Source organism: Salvelinus fontinalis, unplaced genomic scaffold (assembly GCF_029448725.1).
Source record: "Salvelinus fontinalis isolate EN_2023a unplaced genomic scaffold, ASM2944872v1 scaffold_1420, whole genome shotgun sequence".
Lineage (NCBI taxonomy): Eukaryota > Metazoa > Chordata > Actinopteri > Salmoniformes > Salmonidae > Salvelinus > Salvelinus fontinalis.
Window position 1 is genome coordinate 560 of NW_026601629.1, and position 18,828 is coordinate 19,387.

Consider the following 18,828-nt stretch of genomic DNA (forward strand, 5'->3'; position numbering starts at 1 on the left):
GTTATGTTTATGGGGGGTCAATTAAGGAAGACATCCTCTTCTGCAAACCACTGGAAACCAGGACAACAGGGGGAAATATTGGACAGTTTTGCATTGGACAGCTTTGTGACATCAAATGGACTTTGGTGGTCAAGATGTGTTGGTATCTGTACTGATGGCGCAAAAGTCATGACAGGGAGACATAGTGGAGTGGTAACGTGCGTGCAAGCAGTTGCTCCCTATGACACTTGGGTACACTGCAGCATCCACCGAGAGGCTCTTGCTGCCAAGGGAATGCCTGACAGGTTGAAAGACGTATTGGACACTACAGTGAAAATGGTTAACTTTGTTAAAGCAAGGTCCTTGGCTTAATTCCACCCTGTATGTAGGCTTGTTATAGCCATCTGCGTTGCACAACCCTATCACGCAGAGGCTATATCCATAACAATAAATGAAACAGAACAAAATATTAAGTATTAACTATAACCTGTCCTGAGCGAAATAGTCTTGAGCATTTGGGACCCCTTGGCTATCTATAGGCTATTCTTATTGCCAGATCTGTTTTCCCTATCCGCCACTGTATTGCTTCAACTATTTTGTTTAACATTTATTTAGAGGTTATATGCTTACAAGTTGAAGGCTTATTTTTTATTTGGGTTGGCCTAAATTAAAGATTGAATTATTAAAGTGATCGGCTAAAGAACTTTGGAGATACATCTAATTTGAATACACACATGGATTTCAATAAACAAACGGATACGACTGTTCTTTTTGCTTTGATTCAGTTCCTATTGCAACTCAGACAAATGACTGAATGGATGACATACTGACTGACTGAATGAAGGATGAATTAAATGTTCAAATATGTTGGAATGATGAGTTGCACGCATCATGCATGCGCTGCCTTTTATTTGGCTAGTAGACAAATAGGCCTACATTACGGTATGACTCTATGGCTGCATGGCTCCAGAAGGGCATCTTCTGAGACTGAGCGGTGCTTTTCCGAAGGCGCATGGTGCTGTGGTGCAGCATGGAAATCACAACCTCTTGACTTGGGCAGCAGTGTCACGATGGAGGGGATAGCCTATACAGAGACTGCCTAAGACCGCTGCAACAGAGTTATTGTAAAGGGAGGGAATAAGCTGATGCCAGATTTAGCCTAGGTTTAACCTCTCCCTTGTTCATTTCAAAATCCATATGTTCATGACCCGATTCATATAAATCATGTCAAATTATTTTAAATTCATATTAACCACTCCTACAGAATATGATATGACAAGATTTTGATTGATGAAATACATTTCAAAATATTCTATAAAATAATATTTTGAGTGCCCATGCTGTAGAAACCTAGCAGACTGAAACTTCACTGTTGTAGACATAATACAGATAGCACTATCTAGACTTGCCCTGGCAAACACATCCATTACATGAGCTACCTAAATGTGAACTCAAACTGACGAATAATAGAGAATGGAGACTTAACTTGAAAATGTGCAAGATATCTTTCTGGTTTCCCTGTTCTTTTATACTGCGTTGTGCTTGTTCACGTATCACTCCTCGCAGGCCGTTTGGTGTACTTTTTTTTGTTGGTGAGATGAAACTGCCAAAACTCTGAAAGGTATTACTGTACATCAGAATTGCAACACAAGATTTGTTCATGCCAGGTATGGATTTTCGTACGATCCTAACAATACAGAGGTTGGGCGCAAGGTCAGTAACATTCAATTCCCACGGGGGGACCAGGATGAATATGTATGAACTTTCCAATTTGTAAGTCGCTCTGGATAAGAGCGTCTGCTAAATGACTTAAATGTAAATGTAAGTAACATCACGTACATGACCTGCAAGTGATCTGATTAGAGCATTGTTGGCGTGGAAACCACACAGGTGTGTAGATGTGATATGCATTGTGTACAAGTATGCATTCAAAATACATGCCAACAACAGCCACAGTCAGTCATGTATTTAAGCAATAAGCCCCGGAAGCATGTGTTATATAGCCAATATCAGCTAAGGGCTGTTCTTAAACACGACACAACATGGAGTGCCTGGATACAGCCCTTAGCAGTGGTATATTGGCCATATACCACCAACTCCTGAGGTGCCTTATTGCTGTTATAAACTGGTTACCAATATAGTTAGAGCAGTAAAAATATTTTTTTTGTCATACCCGTGGTAGACGGTCTGATATACCACAGCTGTCATCCAATCAGCATTCAGGGCTCAAACCACCCAGTTTATAATTCTTATTAAAAACCAGGTGGTAAATTATTGCTGACCTTTTGCAAAGAGAATAGGTTATTTTATAATAGAATCACGACACAACCTTGTGGAATGTTCTTAGTTTAGAAACATTAGGCTATGTAGAAAAGACAGTGTCACTTTAACAAAACAAAGAGCTATATCTATTCATGCCATTTCCATCTGCAACATGGAGTATGACGCAACCTCCTGAAAACAAGCCAGATTGATGCAGATGACTATACTGACCAAAAATATAAAACGCAACATGTATCAATTTCAAAGATTTTACTGAGTTAAAGTTCATAAGGAATTCAGTCAATTGAAATAAATTCATTAGGCCCTAATCTATGGATTTCACATGACTGGGCAAGGGCCCTGTGGAGCCAGGTACAGCCCATCAAAATGAGTTTTCCCTACCAACAGGGCTTTATTACAGACAGAAATATGCCTCCGCACCCCCTCATAGGACCCCACAGGTGAAGAAGACGGATGGACTCCTTTCAGCCCTAAAATCAAGTCAACTTCCTGCCAACATATAGGATTTAAGATGTTAAAGGCATTGAGAGAAATACTTTCCAAATTCAGGACTTCTGTCTAAATAAATGTCACACATACAATGAAGACAGGTTGAGCTTTATTAATCATACTCATGAATGGTAAGTTGTTTGAAATGTTTCATGACACAGGTGTAAGACATTGCAACAAAATGAGTCACAATTATCCCCCATTTAACTCCCTTGCAACAACAACATGTATGGTTAACAAATCAGTAGATGCAGAAATAGGGAATATTACATAGACTGTCTATGGATTTGTAAGTCAGACTGTCTATGGATTTGTAAGTCAGACTGTCTATGGATTTGTAAATCAGACTGTCTATGGATTTGTAAATCAGACTGTCTGTGGATTTGTAAATCAGACTGTCTGTGGATTTGTAAGTCAGACTGTCTGTGGATTTGTAAGTCAGACTGTCTATGGATTTGTAAGTCAGACTGTCTATGGATTTGTAAATCAGACTGTCTATGGATTTGTAAATCAGACTGTCTATGGATTTGTAAATCAGACTGTCTATGGATTTGTAAGTCAGACTGTCTATGGATTTGTAAATCAGACTGTCTATGGATTTGTAAGTCAGACTGTCTATGGATTTGTAAATCAGACTGTCTATGGATTTGTAAGTCAGACAAGGCACATTGGTGGGATGAATTCCATTAAGAGCAGGAAGGGCAGACTTGTTTTTGGAATGGCATCGATGGGGTATCGATTTGGCCTTTTCACTTCACTCAAGGTTTTCAAATGAAACCAAAAAACAGAACACAGATCTTTTTTAAAAGCCAATGTGGAGGATGTCATTCATTGTGTTAAAATATCTTGCCAATGTCAAGACAAAAGAGGAAATCCTTCAATGACTCCATAGACAAGTGGATGGGGGAACAGGTTTCAAAATAGCCTCCACAATCACATTGTGTTAGGTTACATGTACTGCCCTAAACGCAAACAGAACTGGAACCAGGATTGTATTCCTGCCATTTGACCAAAAACAGACAGTGTTGTCCTTTGAACCAACTAGGAGACCGAGGTGAGATGTTTCAGGCAACAAGAGTTTTACATTACACTCTGAAACGTGTGCTGCTTTCAGCACCAGCTGTTACCGTAGTTAAAGCACATGACATAATTGCATATGCAATAATCTTCCAATGGATTCAACTTCACACACAGAACAGGAATTAATCCACTGAATCAATCCATGGGTTCCTGAGTGGTGCAGCGGTCTAAGGCACTGAATCTCAGTGCTTGAGGAGTCACTACAGACACCCTGGTTCCATTCCAGACTATCACAACCGGCCGTGATTGGGAGTCACATAGGGCGGCGCACAATTGGCCCAGCGTTGTCCGGGTTTGGCCGGTGTAGACCTTCATTGTAAATAACAATTTGTTCTTAATTGACTTGCTTAGTTAAATAAAACCTCAAATGTATTATTTTTTATATATGTAGCTTACTCCATTCCAAGTGTGACAAAATGACAGCTGTGTTGAATTGTAGCTAATATGACCACAGCTAATGAACAGTGGTAGTGGTACTGAGACCGCTCATTGAAGATCCACATGATGCAATGTGGCAAAAGCCAGCAGTAACTCAGCTAAAAGCTATGAGCTTCAGCCTAGGCAGTTCTTGCATTATATGATAAGAACAAAAAAGTCAGTCGCAATGAGGTGATCAAAGCTTTAGGACAGCCAAGTGGAAGGGATGTGATGCAGAGAGTTAGTAGTCTTTAAAGTACACCAGAGATACTGGGGAAAGTAAGATCTAGCCACAAAATCAAAACCTAGTCATCTTTGTAATGTATCAATCTATTTCTTGAATGGTTTGTCCAAGGCCGTCAAGGTGCCAATAAAATCCCAAGTGATTTGTTTATCAAATCAGCAAAACCAGCTAAATATTTCCCTAAAATATGGATAGATTTCTACTGAAACACTTACGTACACGACCCCCATCCAAAACCAACAATTCCCATTCTATCCAAGGAAGATGCACACAAGACAAAATCCCCACTAACAAGCTTTAGCTTTATGCCTCCTCATTCATTCCACTCCCAAACCACACAAAAACTAACAATTTAAAAAAAGACCAATCACTAAAGATAAAAAGCTATAATATAAATTCACTCTTAAGTAACAAGGATCTTAAGCCATATAGCTTTCCAAAATTTTATATTACAATACAGATGTTGTTACTTTTTTTGTAGTTCTATTTACAAATTTCACAGTGATCTTGGTACATTCTGCTGAATAACCAATAACAGGAATTTCTGCCATACCAGCTACCCTTCCATTCCTCTTTCTATAAATAGACAATACCTTGACACACACAAACCCAGGAAGATACAAGGATGCTCCCTGACGTCAAACACCGATTGCTGCAAACATTGACAGCTGCAACGCAGAGGGACAGTCTCTAAAATACAAATGCTGCGTTGGTGTTAGCATTGGGTGGAGGGAGGTTCAACCATTATTAGAGCCATCATAGGAAAGTGTGCAAGTACACTATTTGAAGAGAAGAATGGGAGACGCAACCAAAGGCGTGAAGGGGTCGGCTATGAAGGGAACAGGAGATGGCCGATCGAGGGTTCAAGTGAGAAGATCACTCCTGTCTTTGGGGTATGCAGCCTTCCATCTCCAGCACCTCGGGCCAGCCCTCGTACTTGTTGGTGTCGGCGTTGTTCTTTATGTGCTGTAGAGGCAGAGAGAGGTTTTGGATTAGACCCAATGTCAGCATCCCAAATGTCAGCCTATTCCCTATATAATGCAAGTGTTTTGTGCACTACAAAGGGAATAGGGTGCCATTTGGGAAGCACAATGCATGGCCCCTCTTGTCTGATAAGGCTGTGTGTGTACCGGCACAGCGATCACAAACAATGTCCCAAGGACACATAAGGGAGGATGGAAAGACAATATTGAAGGAGTGCCTGTTCCCTCTGGGACAACATGTTCAAGGGTCAGATGGAAATGTAAAAAGACAGTTCTCTCAAAATTGTCTTCTCTGGAGTAACTCAGATCATGAAATCAATAGTTCAGAACTGTAAAGAATGAAAACTAAATCATGGAGCGGCTGTGTTTTACATATCTCATAGAGCAATTTTTTAGTTTACAAACAAACGTCACGTTGGAGTGCATTCTCGCGTCAAATAGCCCTGTTGCAGGATAGTTATACGCTGATGTCGGGACCGTGACGAACTGAACAGTGAGTGATGACCATGCACATCAGACTGATGACTAGAGCTATGCTCAACAAGTAGATTGTTCTGGCTTTATCGAGCTCCATTTGGGATATTTCACCTTGCCTCTCTAGGTGATCAATCCTCCCATGACATCTGTGACGTTGTAAAACAGGGGTGTTCAACTCTTAACCTACAAGGTCCGGAGTCTGCTGGTTCTGTTCTACCTGATAATTAATTGCACACACACACTGTGTCCCGAGTCTAAATCAGTCCCTGATTAGAGGGGAACAATGAAAAGATGCAGTGGGACTGGCTTGGCGCTCCAGAGTTGAGTCTGAGGGTTGTAGACGATGACATCCCGATGCGGTTTTACAAGTCATTGTATTGACTCCAATATAAAACACGTCCATTTCTGAAGCAGAAGAGCACACACACAACTCTTTATGACAGGCCTGGAAAAGGAGTCTGTATCATGATAAATGGTGTGTTCTAGGTACTATATTTCTATAGACAAAGTTCTCTCAGTTATGCTTCACTGAAGCCATGATATTTCAACGGGGAGAGGTGAAAAAGTCCCATGTGAACAGACCAGAAAGAAAAAATGTGAACAAACCAGGTTAAGGAGGATAAAGATGTAAAAGGGGGGGGTTAAAGTTACCTGCTCAAAGGGACTCTTGGTCTTGATCCCTTTGCCTCCCACAAAGATCCAGTTGTCCCTGAAGCCTAATGTGCTGATGCTGGAACTGCCAAGTTCCCCAATCATCTTCTTGGACTCGTCGTTCAGCCTGTGGACCGCAAAGCAGGGTCGTATTCATTTGTGCACACCGTAGCAAAATGTTTCAACACAAAAATAAAACGTTTCTTATTGGACAAGTTCAGGTAGTCCCTCCCCGTTTGCTAGTGAATACACAGCTAGAAATGTCATTGAGAGTCTGTAGACTAGACACTTAAATATCTCTACCAACCACTCTTTCCTTGAACCTTTTCTCCTAGTCACCATTGTTATACATCAGTAATTGGCGACTACTCCTTTAATATCAGCAGTTAGGAACACCTACTTTGAGGCCGAATCGTCAAACGTGGCCATCATCACTACTGATCCTTCTTCAATAGTCTTCAGGAATGTGATGAGCGTGTTGACATCTGCCCACACAACAAATACAAGACTGGTTTGCCTAGTCCGCCTGCCTAGTCAAGAGACACACCATGACACGGAAACAACACAGGAAATCTAACCGAAACTAAGGCCTCACCTCCCGCCCACATGTCAAAGTAGTCTGTCTTGATGAGGTCCCCTGTCTTTCCTGTGGAGAACAAACAACTTGTTCACGACAAGGTAATGTACACTCACAGGCTAACTCCTATCATGAATAGTGAATTATAGTACATTCAACGACAATGGAAAGTACTGTTTACACTGAGTGTACAAAACATTAAGAACACCTCTTTCCATGACAGACTGACCAGGTGAAAGCTATGATCCCTCATTGATGTCACTATACTACTTCAATCAGTGTAGATGAACGGGAGAAGACAGGTCAAATAAGGATTTTTAAGCCTTGAGACATGGATTGTGTATGTTTGCCATTTAGAAGGTGAAATGGCAAGAGAAGAATATTGAAATGTCTTTGAACGAGGTATGATAGTAAGTGCCAGGAGCACCGACTTGCGTCAAGAACTGCAACCCTGCTGGGTTTGTCACACCAAGTTTCCAGTGTGTATCAAGAATGGTCCACTGCCCAAATGACATCAAGCCAACTTGACAACTGTGGGACACATTGGAGTCAACATCCCTGTGGAACGCTTTTGACACATTGTAGAGTCCATGCCCTGACAAATTAAGGTTGTTCTGAGGGCAAAAGGAGGTTCAACTCAATATTAGGAAGGTGTTCTTAATATTTTGTACACTCAGTGTATATGAACAGCGGTATGGACGGGTTAGTATTGAAGTAGTTAACGAAGGCAGGGATGGGCAACTACAGTCCAGAAGGGCCATGTTTATGCAGGCTTTTGTTCCAGCCCAGCACTAACAGCCATCTATGCATTCTACACATCCTCGAAGGACTCGAGCTGCCAATCCCTGAACAAAGTAAATGTTTCACACACCAGATGTCATTTTCAAATGTCATATTACTCACAGATGTAATCATGTAAAACAACCGATTTGACTACAAGGAGAAGTACTGTTTGTCTATGGTATGTAGCAGTGACAAGGCTAGTTTACCGTTAACCAGGGCGATGTTAATTCCTCTGCCCACGTTGTTCTTGACGCCACTCATCAATCTGAAAGGACAAATGAAGAATTATGTGACAGTGAGCCTGCATCTATTTTATTGGGTACTTTGTGGTTAGGTTAGTCCCATCCTGGTCGTGTGGCTTTCTTCACCACTGTACTGAGACTTGTCACACCCTAGTCATATAGCGTCGACACAAAAATAAAAGACTTATTCCTAACCAGAAGCGATTCCCATGTAGCAATGCCTGAGGAATTGGATTTCAATAACACGGATGCAGAATGCCACAAGAGTCAACAGTTAATTAAATAGAGGGTTAACAGTCAACAGGTTGCTTCAGGCATGTTTAAATTGAATCCCCACCTCAGTTACGATATAGTTCATACCGGTCTACGCTAGTCTGTCTAGGAATCTATAAAATAAGTAGAGAAATGCATCCTGTAGAACAGACATAGATAAATGTGTTGTAGAATATCCTATTGTGTCAGCCTTGCACTCTAGATTTCTACCTGGCAATAGATGTTTACATTTGAGTCATTTAGCAGACGCTCTTATGCACAGCGACTTACAGTTAGCGCATTCATCTTAAGACAGTCAGTTGAGACAACCACATAACAGTCATAGTAAGTGCTGTAAATTCTTTCAAAATAAAAAGTAGTTATCAGTAGTCAGTGCTAGTAGGAAAAGTCAAGTGCAAGGTTCTTTTTTTGTGCGGGGGGGATAAAACATGTCTTATTTAAAATACTTGTTTCTAATTAGGCCCCTGCGTATAGGTTAAGGGGGGGGGGGGGGGGGGGGGGGGGTCATTGTTTGTACTGTTATTATAGGTTGAGAGGGGGTGGGTTTTTGTTTGTACTGTTAATATAGGTCTATCATGTCTCTTACATGTTGTCCTCCAGGCAGATTTTGGGACCCACAACACTGGCTGCTCCGCTGGCCATCTTAAAGGAGAAGTGTCCCTCGGGACATGGCTTGGAGAGGCCACATTTGTAGCGGTCCAGTCTGGTAGCTGTGAATGGAATTCCAAATAGAGTATACAATACAAACACACTTTAGCAACCCCCCCCGCCCCCCCCCATCAAACACACACCCAATATCAGCGAACACGTACATATCTAGGCCCTGCAAACACAGTCTACTATTACACACACAGCTTGAATCTCTCACACGCACAATATAACTCACACACCTACAGAACAAATCAGACTATTTACATAGCACTCAGCAGGCCAGGTGGTAACTACACAATACACACAGATTAACTACTTTGCTCCTAACACATAAGCATACATGGTAAGGTGTTGCCATGGTTTGTTAAGAGAAGATCAGCCCTGATTATCAAATACCACGGGGAGAAGAAAAGAAAAGAAATGTAACTTGATTGATTGCGGGAATCAGGAATTAGGTTAAAGTGATGTAACAGGAGAAGTTATTGAAGTATACTTACGGCCTTCCTCTACAGGCATAGACCCTGTTGTGGAGGGACAGAAACAGACAAGTTAGACTCGAGTTTCAGATGTCATTATGACATTAGCCTGTGAGCTCATGAGTTCCTTATTTAAGAAAGTTAAAACATTGAGCTTTGCACAAAATCTGTCTATCTGTCTTTAGCCTGGCTAAAAACATAGCAAGCTAGCCAGGCCTTTTAGCATCCCCCATCTCCATGTGAAATCAGATTTATCATTTTAAAAAACATGCCCTAGCAAATACCATTCTACTTGCTGGTGCAACCTAAAACATTATCCCAGTTTGATATCCTGCTTGTGTACTCATTCAGATATCAGCTAAAATAAAAGCACATGGCTAGCTAGTTGGCTAAAGCCGGTTCTACCACTTCACAATAGCCTGGAATCACTGGTTATTACTAATAAACTAAACATTTTGAGAGGGTGGATTCTTGTTGTTTGGTTTACTGTTTGAACAGTCGCAGAGATTATATTTGGTTACAAATACAAAATGGGCTACTTTAATGAATAACCTGTAGATCAGAACAAGAAACTGAGAGAAAACACTGCCCCCACGGCTGCAGAAGGAATGATACCGAGCGTCTCAATTTCCAGGTAGTACAAATGTACGCCCGAATGCAAGAAAGTATTACAAGGAGCCACCCCTTTTGTGACGAAAAACAACATTGCGCTACGCACCTTCCGTCTCCGTAGTGTGAATTTAGCTTCAGCCAGAGACTAAGGGGTGTCGTATGCAGACAACAAAGCCTTCCTGTCTGCGTAGTGTGAATTTAGCTTCAGCCAGAGACTAAGGGGTGTCGTATGCAGACACAACAAAGCCTTCCTGTCTGCGTAGTGTGAATTTAGCTTCAGCCAGAGACTAAGGGGTGTCGTATGCAGACACAACAAAGCCTTCCTGTCTGCGTAGTGTGAATTTAGCTTCGGCCAGAGACTAAGGGGTGTCGTATGCAGACACAAAGGTTTTTCTGAAGGCCTAAATTTAGAATCCCTGATGAAGATTATTAATCCTATCTATTGAGAGATGTATTCAAAATAATTGCTTTTGAAACTAAGTGATTCCTCTTTGGAATTCCATGCAAGATCAGGCAATAGATTGATATGCACAGTTACAACACTGGAAAACACCTGTAACCACTCACCAAACACATTCCCCAAATTGAAGTCCATATTAATTTCCAGCAGCTGGAAGGCAAGGAAAACTGCCAGGAAAAAGACCAAAACCAACGCAGCCAACTTCACGATGCCTGAAGGAAATTAGACACATAGACCAAAGAAAGTGAATGAAGAGATCAATAGACAGAGGGAGAGAGGAGAGAGAGAAAGAGAGAAAGAGCGAGAGAGAGAGAGAGAAAGAGAGAGAGAGAAAATGTAACACTATTTCAACACCATGTCTAATATGTATGTGTTAGATAAGGTCTCTGATGCTAACAGAGAAATTGATTTCCTTGGTGACCTGAACATTGACTGGTTATCTAGTTGTCCTCTCAAGAGGAAGCTTCTTACTGTGACTAATGCCTGTAACATGACCCAGGTTATCACTCAACCAACTAGAGTGTAAACCAATAGTGTTGGATCTGTGACATCCACTTGTATTGATCAGATCTCCACCACTGCTGCAGAGCTTTGCTCCAAAGCAATATCAGTTCCCATTGGCTGTAGTGACCATAACATTGTGGCAATAACAAGGAAAGCCAAAAGTACCAAAGGCAGGGTCTAAAGTTATGTATAACAGATCATACAAAATGTTCTCAGGACTCTTGTTTAAGATGAAAAACATTTGTTGGCCTGATGTGTATAAGGAGGAGAAACCAGATGCAGCACTTGGAGTATTTGTGAAATTATTCTTGCCAATTGTTGACAAGCATGCACCTGTTAAGAAACGGAGAACTGTTCGAGCCCCCTGGTTCGATGAACTGAAAAATGGTATGGTTCAAAGAAATGAAGAAAAAAGGTGACAAACAATTCAGGCTGCTCAGCTGATTGGTTGACATACTGTCAATTGAGACATTTTGTGACTCCATTTTTGTTATTTTATAATAAGAATATTACTAAAAACAAGATAAATTACATTTTAAAAAACAATGGGAAAATACTTTGGATTACCTCAAGTTATATTATGGACAGAAAACCCAATTAAATCTACATCATTCATTGATGTTGATGGGCCATTTTAGCAAAAACCTTTTGATATAGCCACATCATTTCAATGACTATTTCACCGGTAAAGAGGACAAACATTAGTCAGTTAAAACATTGAACCACCATGTGTGTTGAAGACCTAATAAAGAAAGAGCAGGAATGCCATTCTGAACTTGGTCAAGTTATTGTGGAATAGGTGGAAAAACAGTTACCATCTATCAATGATAAGCCACCAAGTATAGACAACCTAGATGGGAAACTACTGAGAATGGTAAGACGGTATTGCTACCCCAACTTGCCATGTCTTTAAAACAGGATTGTGTCCACAGGTGTGGAAGAAAGCTAAAGTAATTATACTACCTAAAAATAGTAAAGCACCCTTTGCTGCCTCTAACATCCGCCCAGTCAGTGTGCTGCCTGTTTTTAGTAAACTGATGGGAGAACTGCATTTGAACAAATGCAATGCTATTTTATAAAGAACAAGTTAACTAATGACTTTCAGCATGCATATAGGGAAAGGCACTCAACTTGTACTGCACTGACTCATGACTGGCTAAAATAAATTGATTAGATGATAGTTGGAGCTGTATTATTAGGTTTCAGTGAAGCCTTATGTTATTGATCATCATTTCTTATTGAAAAAAAACTCACTTGGAATGGCTTTACGTCACCTGCCATCACACGGTTGGAGAGTTACTTATCCAACAGAACCCAGAGTGTTCTTCAATGGAAGCTTCTCGAACATCAGATATGTGCAGTAGTATCCCTCAGGACAGTTTCCTTGGGCCGTCACTCTTCTCTATTTTTACAAATGATTTGCTCCTTGTCTTACAAGAAGTTAGAATTACTATGTATGCTGATTGCACACATCCCCATCTACAGCCAATGAGCTCACAGAGAATCTTAGCAAGGACTTACAGTCAGCGTCTGAATGAGAAATTACAATAATCTGGTGTTAAATTCATCTGAAACCAAAAAGCATTGTATTTGGTTCAAAGCATTCTCTTAGAACTAAACTGGAGATGTGCATAAAGGTTGTGAACATTTGTAGCGAAATCCTGCACGGAGCCTTCACCGTGGGCTGCCCCTTTAAGAGCACAGCAGCAGTCAGGAGGGAGATAATAAAGATGGCTCTTCCGGCTCTGTATGGAGGCTCTCGGTCGGCGTGGCAGTTTTGACAGTGTGTTTAACTCTTTGCAGAAGTCTTGTTTATTTTCAACGTGATTGGTTTGTAAAGTGTTGAAGTTGATCGCCGGTGTTAACGCTCTAGGTCGTGTTTGGAATCTTTGGGGACCGCTCCTGTCATTGATCGAATCAGCAGAATAGAGCCAGCCGACTAGAGCATACAGGTCACAGTGGTGGGTGGCATAAGGGGCTTTGGTAACAAAACAGATGGCACTGTGATAGACTGTATCCAGTTTGCTGAATGGATTAGTAGCAACAGTGTTGCGAAGCTTTGACAAACAAACCATCAGGTGTATCAGACTGACAGACAGTGCAACTGCAAGCCTGATGCCAACAGCTAAACCCTGCCCCTCACTAATTTTCCCTCTATCGCTCCAGCAAACTTATTTCCCCACCCCACTGCGCTCCCTTTGATCTTCAGTGTCACTGGACTATTATTGCCCTGCCGGATGTATTTGGGTTGACATTTTAGTAAAAATTTAATATTTCACCTTTATTTAACCAGGTAAGCTAGTTGAGAACAAGTTCTCATTTACAACTGCGACCTGGCCAAGATAAAGCAAAGCAGTGCGACACAAACAGAGTTACACATGGAAAAAACAAGCGTACAGTCAATAACACAATAGTAAAAAAAGAAAGTCTATATACAGTGTGTGCAAATGGCGTGAGGTCGTAAGGCAATAAATAGGCCATAGTAGCGAAGTAATTACAATTTAGCAGATGAACACTGGAGTGATAGATGTGCAGATGATGAAGTGCAAGTACAGATACTGGTGTGCAAAAGAGCAGAAAGTAAATAAAAATAATATGGGGATGAGGTAGGTAGATTGGGTGGGCTATTTACAGATGGACTATGTACAGCTGCAGCGATCGGTTAGCTGCTCAGATAGCTGATGTTTAAAGTTAGTGAGGGAAATGTAAGTCTCCAGCTTCAGCGATTGTTGCAATTCGTTCCAGTCACTGGCAGCAGAGAACTGGAAGGAAAGGCAGCCAAAGGTGGTGTTGGCTTTGGGGATGACCAGTGAGATATACCTGCTGGAGCGCGTGCTACGGGTGGGTATTGTTATCATGACTAGTGAGCTGAAATAAGGTGGAGCTTTACCTAGCATAGACTTATAGATGACCTGGAGCCAGTGGGTCTGGCGACGAATATGTAGCGAGGGCCAGCCGACTAGAGCATACAGGTCACAGTGGTGGGTGGCATAAGGGGCTTGGTAACAAAACGGATGGCACTGTGATAGACTGTATCCAGCTTGCTGAGTAGAGTATTGGAAGCTATTTTGTAGATGACATCACCGAAGTCAAGGATCGGTAGGATAGTCAGTTTTACTAGGGTATGTTTGGCGGCGTGAGTGAAGGAGGCTTTGTTGCAAAATAGAAAGCCGATTCTAGATTTAATTTTGGATTGGAGATGTTTAATATGAGTCTGGAAGGAGAGTTTACAGTCTAGCCAGACACATAGGTATTTGTAGTTGTCCACATATTCTAGGTCAGAACCGTCCAGGGTAGTGATGTCCAGGGTAGTGACCCCTGTGATGTAACGTGTTTTAGATGGTGTGTCTTGTCTTTGCTCTCCACTGGCTATCTGGCAAACAGGCTACAATAGTCTAGGCAGTCTCCTGCTGATGTGCGCTTGTCTGGTAGTGCTACTCCATCCTACTCTTCTTCATTCGGGAGGGTTAATACCTGCCTGGCGCCAGAACAAAATCTTTATCCCTCTCGAACAACACCGCTACACATTGAAGAAGCTGAACTTCATTGTCAAGTGTTGGGGATGAATCAGAATGAGTTGGGTAACATAGATAAGATGTTTTATTTTCATCATATGCTTGTGAGATACTTGACATTAAAACCTTTTCCTTTGTCTATAGGGTTGGTAGTTGCAGTTATCACTTCTGAGCTAGGGCTTAGTCACATTGGGGCCCAGAGAGGGGAGAGGTCAGGCTTGTCTTCATATGTCAATCTAACTATTCCTAAACCATGTGAAGGGATGGCGTTATTAATGGGGAACCATTGGCACTATCTCATACAATGTCTGTACGCCAGTCACTCCCTACTTTTCTCCTTGGGGGAAAGAGTATGGCTGTGTCTGGAACCATTGTATTTCCCCTCTGAGGATGCCCTTATCTTGACCTAGTATTTGACCTAAGAGGCTCACGGTCTGATTTTGAGTTTGTCCAGGTTTGGGAGTATCTAGGATTGACAATTGATATATGCCATTGGATGAGGTAATGTTTTCATAGACAGTGAAGTATCAAGCATGAGATTTAAACCTTGTCTTGGGAGATCAAACTGAACGATAATTTATAGCGAATGCTGTCTCTGTTTGGGATACTCCTCTCTAAAGTAAAAGTCTTTCTTTGTGAAGCAGTTCCTAATATCTGTGGTTTGTCATGTCGACTAGGGGGAGGATCTTTGCTATAAAAGATCCCAGTTGCCATTATGTTAGGCACTCTCAACTATTTCATTAGAGATACTGAAATGTTGAAAGTCAAATGCTATTGCAAAAGCTTAATGATTATTAAATGTGAAGTTTAAGTATAACTCTGACTGGTATGTGGTTTACTCTCTCATCATTTGGTAATACAGGAAATTGCCACGACACAAGTCATATACAAAGTTGTTGTGAAGATGGTGAGCGGTACAGTATGTATGTTGTGGTATGTTCTGCGTTTTTGACACAAAAATCAACTGTACCAGGCTTTGATCTTGTCCCATAATATGGTCAGGTGCAGCAAAGAAAGACCTAGCAAAGCTGCAGCTGGCTGAAAACAAACGCCTTGCCTTTAACTGCACACACACAACATGATAGTCTTTCATGGTTGAGGAGAAGCTGACTACTTCTAGTCTAAGAAAAAAAAAAATATATATATTTTTTTAAATGCCTAACCATTTACATACACTTCAAACATACATACCCCAGACACACCACTATGGGTTTCTTCACAGTACCCAAACCAAAATCACATGTTATGTGTCACTCAGTTATGTATAGAAACATGTCATCGTGGAATGCTCTGTCACCAGAGGTTACATTTAGAAACATATTGTATCACAGCACCTCTCCTCTTTCTGAAGATCTCATTTAACTGTACATCAGAATGTATATATGAAGTGTGTAAATAGTATTTGCTGTTTATTGGAGTCTTTCTCACACAAACACACACACACACACACACACACACACACACACACACCTCTTATTTCTATATTAAAGTCATATCTTATGTTGTTCTTGTCTATTACCGTTCTGTATTTTGTCATGTATTTGTACATGTTGTGTGGACCCCAGGAAGAGTAGCTGCTACATGAGCGGTAGCTAATGGGGTTCCTAATAAACTAAACAAGTAGGCTATAGGCATAGCTATGTTGTACTGTGATGAAGAATATGGTTTGTAGACAGAATAGCCAAGATAAACAATTGTCACACACTGACCCAAGTAAATGTGATAAAAGTTATGCTAATTGTCAGAAATACAGGTACCTATTATAGCAAAACCTACCTCCAGCTCTCATGTTGGTCCCAAGAATCTGCAGTGAGTGCAGCACAATGTATGCCCCTGTTGAAAGACAAAGCAACATGTCAATATTCTCCAGTGTGGAGAGACATACAACGGGAGTGACAGTGGTTCGACAGTAAGGTTGACTAGCTAGTTAACTTTGGCTGGTTAGGTAGGATCATGTCACACTACTTGGACTTTAGCCTTCCCTCCTGGGTTTAAAACATGACTCACTCACTTAGCCATCTAACTGAGAACAAGGAAGACATGGTAGTTCATAATGGGATGGCTAAATAAATATTGACAGGAATACATCCACAGCTAGAGGGGTATCCTACAAAGAGGCAATTTTGGTCAACCAGTCATATGAATGCGTCTCACCTTTCAGCCAGGTAAATGTCTTCAGAACTAAACATGCCCCAGGGAAGGCTAAACTCCCTGCCTACTCCACTTACCCTGAATGAAATGACTGAGCCACGAGTTGAGGACCAATGAAATTAGATTTCCTTGCAAAGATTGCATCATCTTCCCGTTCATTTGAGGAAGACGACTGAAAATATTTTATTAAATTAAGTGTTTTTTGGTGTTAAAAATAGCAATGTAGTAATGACAATGTATTTTAAACTTCCCGCAATATAACACTTGTATGACTTAATCAAAATAAATATTGATAGGAGTGGGGAAAGAAGCGTGCTTGTGCTTTAATCAGCACAGCAAAGACGGCATTAACGATAAGTAATAAAATAAAGACGTCACTTCTAAAAGCCTATTTAACACCACAGCCTGCTGAATGTGCAAGATATCAAAATGAAATAAAAGTTTTCGGCAGAAATTAAAATGTGACACTATGAACCAAACTGAAACTAAGGATCCTGGGACTGAACACCTTTCCTCTGCAACTGGATCCTGGACTTCCTGACAGGCCGCCCCCCAAGTGGTGAGGGTAGGCAACAACACATCCCCCACGCTGATCCTCAACACTGGGGCCCCTTAGGGGTGCGTGCCTAGTGCCCTCCTGTACTCCCTGTTCAACCACGACTGCATGGTCGCACACGACTCCAACGCCATCATTACGTTTGCTGATGACACGATGGTGGTATGCCTGATCACCCACGACGATGAGCAAGCATTTAGGGAGGTCAGAGACCAGGCAAATGAGTTGAGAGAAAAGTGGGAAACTGAAGTGTGTAATATACAGCGTGATTAATTTGACAGTGCCTGTGAAATATAAAGCGGGGCTTTCGAGAGAGCTAATTGGAGGAGTTTGTTTTTGAGCAATTTTAAGAGGCTTGTTCTGACAATGTCTATGGGTATTAGGACATTCATAAGCATCTATGAGAGGACTTGATCAAGAATACCTGGTATTGGTGAATATATGTAACCATTGTCTAAAATGTCATAATGTTGGGTTCAATACAGCAAACGTAAAACAATAAGCAATGTTGAGTGACTGATGGAAGCTAATTAATTCGGATTGAGGTTGCTAGCTATGCTTTCCAAACCTTATCTCACGCTGGCTCCAGTCTTAATCTACACCTGAAATTATACATTTCAGCTTTAATCTACATAGGAAGCCTGTCCGACCCTGGAACAGTTTAAACAATCGGGTCAGATCTGTTGGCTACACAATTAGTTATGTTAGTGTTTGGCTAACATGTGTACCGAGCTAACAGTAGTCAGCTAACTGTGCAAACTAGACATCAATTTTCCGAATAAATTATCGTCCCCAAATAAGTAACGTTAAGGTATGGTTAGATTTAGCCATAACTAGATAGTTATAGCGATTCACAATTTAGTTCGATTCCGTTAACAGTAGCTAGCTAGCCAACCCTAGTCAAAATAGTTATATAAACCTGATTGCCCCAGCAGCAAGTCGATTTAATTGGCATGAGCTAAAAAAAATACAGCGAACGTTAGCAAGATAGCTGGCAACTTTACCTGAGAAACGCCACGGTTACAAGCCTTGCCTATACGATGACAGACTCTTCCCTGTTTCAGAAAATTGCTATTTACTCTTGTGGTACTTCAATAATCTACTAAACATAAAGAACGACCAAACAGTATTCTTCACCGCCACCTACTGTACTGGAGTGTGAGGCCATTCTCTTCATTTTCTTGAAATAAGGGAATGCTATCTGTACTTTTCTAGGCAACCTTCTCAAACCTCAGCAGCACTGATACACGTTCACTTCTTTGACCCTCTTTCCTACTGAGCAAACGTTTGGCTTCAATCACTCTGCCTCCCTTCACATTTTCTTTAATATCAACTATGGACATAGATAGTGGGGCTCCAGTGATGACTCCCCTCAACCTAGCATAAGCCCCAGGGATATGGCTTTTAAGCTTCATCCTATTACCG

General features: G+C 41.2%; 1 protein-coding gene across 3 annotated transcripts; it reads right to left on the minus strand.

Moving 5' to 3' along the window:
* Positions 1 to 2,843: 2,843 nt before the first annotated feature.
* On the minus strand, positions 2,844 to 18,542 carry LOC129849289 (protein FAM3C-like). Of its 3 annotated transcripts, none has more exons than XM_055916217.1 (10): positions 18,408 to 18,542; positions 16,473 to 16,529; positions 10,785 to 10,889; positions 9,627 to 9,650; positions 9,065 to 9,188; positions 8,170 to 8,228; positions 7,199 to 7,249; positions 7,004 to 7,088; positions 6,604 to 6,730; positions 2,844 to 5,458 (listed from the first exon to the last, which is right to left on the minus strand). In XM_055916217.1, exons 2-10 carry the CDS (start codon positions 16,483 to 16,485, stop codon positions 5,369 to 5,371), a joined length of 678 nt encoding a protein of 225 aa, XP_055772192.1. In that variant the 5' UTR covers positions 16,486 to 16,529; positions 18,408 to 18,542; the 3' UTR covers positions 2,844 to 5,368. The 3 variants fall into 3 exon arrangements, with proteins under 3 accessions (XP_055772192.1, XP_055772191.1, XP_055772193.1); XM_055916216.1 differs by lacking the exon at positions 18,408 to 18,542 and adding an exon at positions 16,925 to 17,026; XM_055916218.1 differs by lacking the exon at positions 18,408 to 18,542 and adding an exon at positions 16,851 to 16,874.
* Positions 18,543 to 18,828: the final 286 nt, after the last annotated feature.

Bases quoted from the DNA above. Each gene is read 5' to 3' on its own strand.
- LOC129849289 (XM_055916216.1), bottom strand. From the start codon at position 17,006: ATGAACGGGAAGATGATGCAATCTTTGCAAGGAAATCTAATTTCATTG. The intron at 10,890-16,472 runs GTAGGTTTTGCT...AATTTCCTTCAG, and splicing joins GACCAACATGAGAGCTGGAG to GCATCGTGAAGTTGGCTGCG. The intron at 7,250-8,169 runs GTAAACTAGCCT...TGTTCTCCACAG, and splicing joins TAACATCGCCCTGGTTAACG to GAAAGACAGGGGACCTCATC.